This window comes from Doryrhamphus excisus, linkage group LG17, assembly GCF_037039965.1.
Source record: "Doryrhamphus excisus strain RoL-2023G ecotype Guam linkage group LG17, RoL_Dexc_Guam_v1.1, whole genome shotgun sequence".
Lineage (NCBI taxonomy): Eukaryota > Metazoa > Chordata > Actinopteri > Syngnathiformes > Syngnathidae > Doryrhamphus > Doryrhamphus excisus.
Window position 1 is genome coordinate 9,153,155 of NC_136373.1, and position 6,455 is coordinate 9,159,609.

Below are 6,455 nucleotides of genomic sequence, written 5' to 3' on the forward strand. Positions count from 1 at the left end.
TGAAATAAAATGTATTATTATTATAATCGCAAAGCCCGCAAGCCGGATCGTGACAGTGCCGATGTGTGGTGGTTCTGTGGGGGAAGCTTGGTAATGGTAATGGTTTTATTTCATTTGAACATGCATCAGATTCCAATTGATATATACCATAGTAAGTGTCAATATAGTGATATATATAGCACATCATGACTGGTTCAAGACTCTTCATCCTTGTATTTAGCAAACATCAACTGCTTGTATTGTTTCTTGAATTGGCTCATCGTTGTGCATTGTTTGAGTTCCTTACTCAATCCATTCCATAGCTTTGTTTGAGATTTTGCCTCGTAACTGGGCCTCTGTGTTGTTACCCATGCAGATTGAACCTTTGACTATTGACCACTTAATTGTTCAGGCCAAACATGTCCATTGGCCCGCTTTAAAACGTTCCCCCCTGATCAGCCCGAATGAACCTGCTTTTTCTTTATGAAATGACTTTCATAAGCCTCGTGACGTGGCTTGACTTGTAAAGCTGGTGTCACGGTGGCGAAGCGGCCAGAATAGAGGTTTCAACAAGATATTGATGTCTAGTTCCTCTGACATCTGCGACCGAGGGAGGTGGGCTATGACGACACTGGTAATGTGCCTGTCGCACTTTGTTTACCTAACTGTCAGCTGGACATGACACGCGGGTTCAATTACCCAAAGAGCACCGAGCTGAGGGGGAACCAATTCAACAGACACAAAACATCTGAGGACTGTGATGCCACAACATGAGCAGGTGAGCCTCCGGTTATCGTACTATTTTGAAACATTCCTCAAACTGCTGCACTCACGCGTTATTGGGATAGTGGCGGCTGTGTATTTGTCCTATTTTCCCTCTTCCGTGTCTTGCTGGGTGTGGAAATGACAGGCATATATGGAAACTTCACCTCCCCCAACTTCCCCCAGCCATACCCTGATAACGCTCACATGGTGTGGAACATCAGCGTCCCACAGGGCCACAGGGTCAAACTCTACTTCACCCACTTCAGCGTTGAACCTTCCAACCTGTGCGAGTATGACTACATCCAGGTACAGCCTGCTCACACTATTTGCAGTAAATTATTTAGATTGGGTCTTTAAAGTGCCATGACCTTGTCCAAATGGGTTTTGGCGGAGGGAAACGATACCGTGCGTTTCTGTGGAGAAGAAGCAAAGCACCATGAAAGCAGCCCGAGGAACACCGTCATCCTGTCAGCCGGCAACCGCATGTCAGTGGTCTTTAGGAGTGACTACTCTAACGAGGAGCGATTCACCGGCTTCCAAGCGTTTTACACCTCAGAAGGTGATGACGAATGTGACACTTTTTTTTGCCTGGAAGCGCTGACTTGTGTATTTTGATGATTCTAATTCTACTCCTCCAATCAGAGTGTTTCTGTAGAAAATATACTGTGTATGTGAACTCTGCTGGTTTTCATGCAACATGAGATATATAACATAACCCGGGTTGTTGATTTTAACATTCTCTTACTGGTTTTTAAATGTCTTAACGGCTTTGCACCTTCTTATTTATCTCATCTGCTTTTACCATAGCAACCCCCGCGGACCCTGCGGTCCTCCGGCACTGGCCTTTTAACAATACCAAAACCCACGGTGAGGCAGCATTTAGCCACTATGGCCCCCACCTGTGAAACGGCCTGCCAGAGAGCCTCAGGACTGCGGTGACTGTTGATATTTAAAAAAAAAGATTAATCAAGCTTTTAACTAATATTTTTAAACTTTTTCTTACGTTTTTATTTTTTTAGTCCTATTTTCTGCTCTTAGTCTTTAGCTTTTAACTCCAGTATTTCCTCAGGGGGGGTCCTCCACACTGGGGGCTGTGTCGGGTCTGCTGAGGGGGTGCCATCCTTGGGTCCCTTCGACCCGGCCGGCTGGGGGTTCCTGCCTTTGATGTGGGGGTCCGCCCGTCTGTCGGAGTCGGGGGGCCCGGGTGCTGGTCCCCCGATGCTCGGCTTGCGGCTCCTCCCAGTGTGGACGGCCCCAAAGGTGGCGTTTCCTTGATCCTCAGTGCCATGCCATGTCTCCCTACTGTGTGTGATTGTGTATGATTGTGTGTGTGTTGGTGTGTGTGTGTGTCTAGTATGGAGGGTGGGATGGAGGGGCTTTCTTAGTAATTGTTTTTCCTTTTAATTGTGGTAATTGTTTTTAATTCTGTAAAGCACTTTGCGTTGCATGTCTTTGCAGGAAAAGTGCTCTCCAAATAAAGTTGATTTGATTTGTCCACCAATATCAGAAAGCACTAAAATCTGTGATGGCGATCAGATACACCAGTCTCCTTGTTACGAGCTAACCATTAAAGCTGTTACTTTAAGCGCCAATATTGCTTATGATTTGAAATACAGATGACTATTAATAGACCACCAAACATTTCCCACCTTCGTAGCAGCCCGTTAAGCTTGTCATTACATGCAAATTTTAACAATTCATACAACGGCACCTTAGCTTATTAGTTCAGTCTAACAGTGCAAATCCAGTTGGGTTTGGGTTTTCCTCCAATTTAAAATCCCCTTTTTAATTGGACACGACAAAGAAATGCTGCGATGCAACTTGTGAGCTCCTTGCAGCTCCCACGACTGCTACTTAACTTAAGTTAATGAATGTCCATTTCATTACTGCACAGTCCCATTTAGGCCAAGACCGCCTCACAGTTTACCCTCTGACCTCTCTGTCTTCCGCAGATGTCAACGAGTGTCGGTCCAGTGTGCACGCGGACAGAGTGTGCGACCATTTTTGCCACAACTACATCGGCGGGTATTACTGCACATGCAGACCAGGATACCTGCTCCATCAGAACAAACGATCTTGCACAGGTGAGCAAGAGGTCAGATACAACGCAAGTGTCCATCCATCCATCCATCCATCTGTTTTCATTTCTACATTAATTACTGATTAGAAGCTTATTATATTATGCCACGATATCCTTAACTTTTACTCTCCACGACAGATCAAGCCTTGAAAAATGAATAACATTTGTCGCCGATCACAGTCCTCGAGTCATTCACAGCTTACCTGCACTGAAATTTCACAGTCAAGTAGCATCGTGACACATAAAACGCTTGATCTCCGCCGGCTGCCGAAAGACAAGGTTAATTAGTGTTGATTCTCAGGGGAGAAGCAACTTCCAATTGATATTAAAAATGGATACCTATGTGCAGCACTATTAGTGTGCCGCCATGGTAATAAATCACAATTACTGCTCTGACGTGGCTTGACTTATCATTCTTTGCTAGAGGAAGAGGGGTGACAAAATAAATAATGAGTGAATAAGCAAAAAATGATGAACTGCCTGCAGGTTTTACTAATCATATGAATTATAGCCTCTCTGCAACACTCATTAGTATTGCCTGGGACATCTGCACACTTACTGCGTCACTAATTCAACCTTAATGGATGCCAGTCATTACGTCCCAATAATTAGTCTATTGATGTATGTATTATGGTAAGAGACATGTTTACTGTATTTGGTAAAGCGACTCGGAGGCAGGATGCAGCCACAACATGAGATGATGTAAGATTTGTGGTGGTGAATAAAAGCAATGTTTTTAAAACTCCTGGACCTCGATTACAGAATAGCTTGGATTCCTTTTCCTGATCATGTGACACAGGCCTGGACATTTATTGCTAAGGAGAATTCATTGTGGTCAGTTATAACTGCCCCATAGGCCAATGACAGAAATTACACAAAACACATCACTTATAATAATTATAAATGATCAGATATGAAATATATCACTTTCATTCATTCATCCACTGTTTTACTAATAATATGCACGACCTATTATACTCATTTTCCACCCTTTGTATTGAGTTGTGGTCTCCTGTAGAGCAGCTACACGCAATAACCCACACAGCAAACTTTTTAGATCCTCTAGAATCTGCACCTATTCCGGGTGTATTTCCTTGGATTTCTGCTTCCTGCCGAAATGATCTATGATCATTTATTCCACCCACAGCCCGCCTCCAGGCACGCCCACTCCGCTATGATTGGTCACACGCTCAAATTGCTACCTATGCTAGCTACCTGCTAACTACCATATAACCATATAAGGAAGTCTGCCCCTCTCTGACATCACAAAGGGACAGCTTTAACACAGCTTTTTTTGAGCCATCCCATTCCACAAATGTTTTGTTTCCTGCTGCCATGTTGCTAGTATTCCCTGTGTGCCTTCATTGCTACCAATTGGTTCACTAAATCAAAGACTGATCCAAAAAATTGGCGTACGTCTGTGCTCTCCGAGTGCTTTTCTAGTTTGCTGTTTGTTTTTTAGTCTTCAATGGAAGCTTTTACGCTGCCAATAAAACGTATCCAGTATATCTCCACAGTACTGTGCCACAGCCAGGTGTTGAGAAACACGACAGGGATGCTGATGAGTCCGGGTTACCCAAACACATACCCACCTATGAGTAACTGCAGCCACACCATCCAACTTCCGAAGGGCTACGAAATAACTCTGGACTTCAAGGAGCCCTTTGACATCGAGGAACACCCAGATTTCCCATGTCCATACGATATGTTAAAGGTGAGTGATGGGACGAGAGAGCAACAACCCAGCAAAGTATTCGTCCTCACGTCCATGCGTAGGCCGTGTGTCATTGTGTACACGTCACTAAAGCGATGTGCTCTTGGACCATGTGGTTTCCTGCATATTTTACACCAATTGTACCAATAATGAATCACAATCCCTGGTTTTTATTTACAAGATTTTGACAGCTGGACGAGAGTACGGACCCTTCTGTGGATCGACATCACCAGGCCGCATCGAAACAGGAAGTCACCAAGTGAAGATAACATTTACATCTGACATGAGTGGCAAAAACAAAGGATGGAAGATCATGTACAACGGTACAAATGCTGCATCGCTCCCTATTGAATAGGCCTTACCATAATTGTTATTTTACCATCATATTCTGTCCAATATAAGCTCAGATAATTCTGTAATTACAAAAAAAATGACATTGACAATGTAAAAATAAAACTCAAGATGAACCATTCCATAGCTTATTCTACACACGTTTCATCACTTTGTGACTTAAAATTACAATCTGAGTTTTAATACCAACTGAAATGGTAATAAAATACGTGATTCTAAATCCATGATTGTATTGAAAGGAGCTGTGAGCTGCTACTCCTTTAACCTTCGTACATTATGTAGTTTCATCCTGACTAAACTCATCCCCTCTTCTCTGTCAAAACAGTGGTTAAAGGGTGCTCAAGTACCAAGAAATTGCTTCCAATCCGACACTTTTGTACTTCCACACTAGCATTTCCTGCATTTCCGTCCAACAAGTGGGTATACAAGTATACACTTAAGCATCCTGGTACGAAAGAAACGCTCTTGTGTTGATGTAGCCATTACTTTTTACTGCTTCTCTGATTCCAATTGCCCCCACCGTGTGCATAAAAAATAGGCCAATACAAAACTGTAAAGCTAGGCCAGTATTATATAGAGTCATATAGGGTCATATACGTATACAGTAGTATTCTGGTCACAAGGCGTCAGCAATGCTGCAGTAATCAGCTCAGTTTATCTTACCTTAGCCTAGCCTCGACAAAAAAATAACAATCATTATATTTACTGTAAGTCATGACAACATTTTCAAGAATTAAGTTCAACAACCTAAATTGAGTTGGAAGAATGTTACTTTTCTGTTCTGTCCAGTAATTTTAACTTGCATGGACTTAATATTTGGACATTTCAATCACTTTTTTCAAGTTTATTACTCTTAAAAACTCTTAAACGCTCTGTTTTCATTTATTAAGGGCAGAGAGCTTATCTGGCTTCCAGCCATGCCCATATAAGGAAGTCTGCTCTCTGTGACATCACAAAGGGGCAGTTTGGCGTCGTTTAACATGAGAATACAACATTTTAAATACATTTATAGGTCAGAAACGTGGAAAAAGCATAATAGGTCAATGAAAAAAATGGTGTGTGAGCCAGACGAAGACATCAAAAGAGCCACATATGGTTCACGAGCCATCGCTTCCTCACCCCAGCCTTACAGTATAACAAAGTTACCAAATATTAGTAACTGCAAGAGTCGTTACAGTTAGCAAATAATAGTGCTAATACTGATCGTTTCCACGCCAGCAGGCTGCCTCCACAGCAGCCCAGTTGGATCTAATTCCACAGGAATTACGCCCACTGTGAGACCCATTAAGGAGCTGTCTAGTGGCAGCCTGTTGCCAGCTTCTTTCTGGCCTGCATCACATACATGAATGTAGTGAAGCAATACGGACACAGTTGTCAATTGTTCTTGTGTATTATTGCATCTTATATTCTGTTGATTTTGACACATTTCTTTTTAAAATATAAAGTATGGCAATTTTCTTGTTTGCTGCTCTATTCAAAATATAAATGTGTGTGTTACAGGGTACAGCAGAGAGACGAGGATTGTCGTGCTTAGGTTATAAGGTAAATTGACCGTGCTGCCTTTGT

At 42.6% G+C, this 6,455-nt stretch overlaps 1 protein-coding gene across 3 annotated transcripts; it reads left to right on the forward strand.

Annotated features, from left to right (window-relative positions):
- The first annotated feature begins 636 nt into the window (after positions 1-636).
- masp2 (MBL associated serine protease 2) lies at positions 637-5,087 on the forward strand. 3 transcript variants are annotated; one of them, XM_058084386.2, is made up of 6 exons: positions 637-757; positions 828-1,049; positions 1,125-1,303; positions 2,697-2,828; positions 4,342-4,538; positions 4,720-5,087. In XM_058084386.2, the coding sequence occupies exons 1-6, from the start codon at positions 750-752 to the stop codon at positions 4,891-4,893; spliced, it is 912 nt and encodes a 303-aa protein (XP_057940369.2). In that variant the 5' UTR covers positions 637-749; the 3' UTR covers positions 4,894-5,087. The 3 variants fall into 3 exon arrangements, with proteins under 3 accessions (XP_057940369.2, XP_078653935.1, XP_057940371.2); XM_078797809.1 differs by having other exon boundaries at positions 1,131-1,303; XM_058084388.2 differs by having other exon boundaries at positions 640-757; positions 928-1,049; positions 4,720-5,086.
- Positions 5,088-6,455: the final 1,368 nt, after the last annotated feature.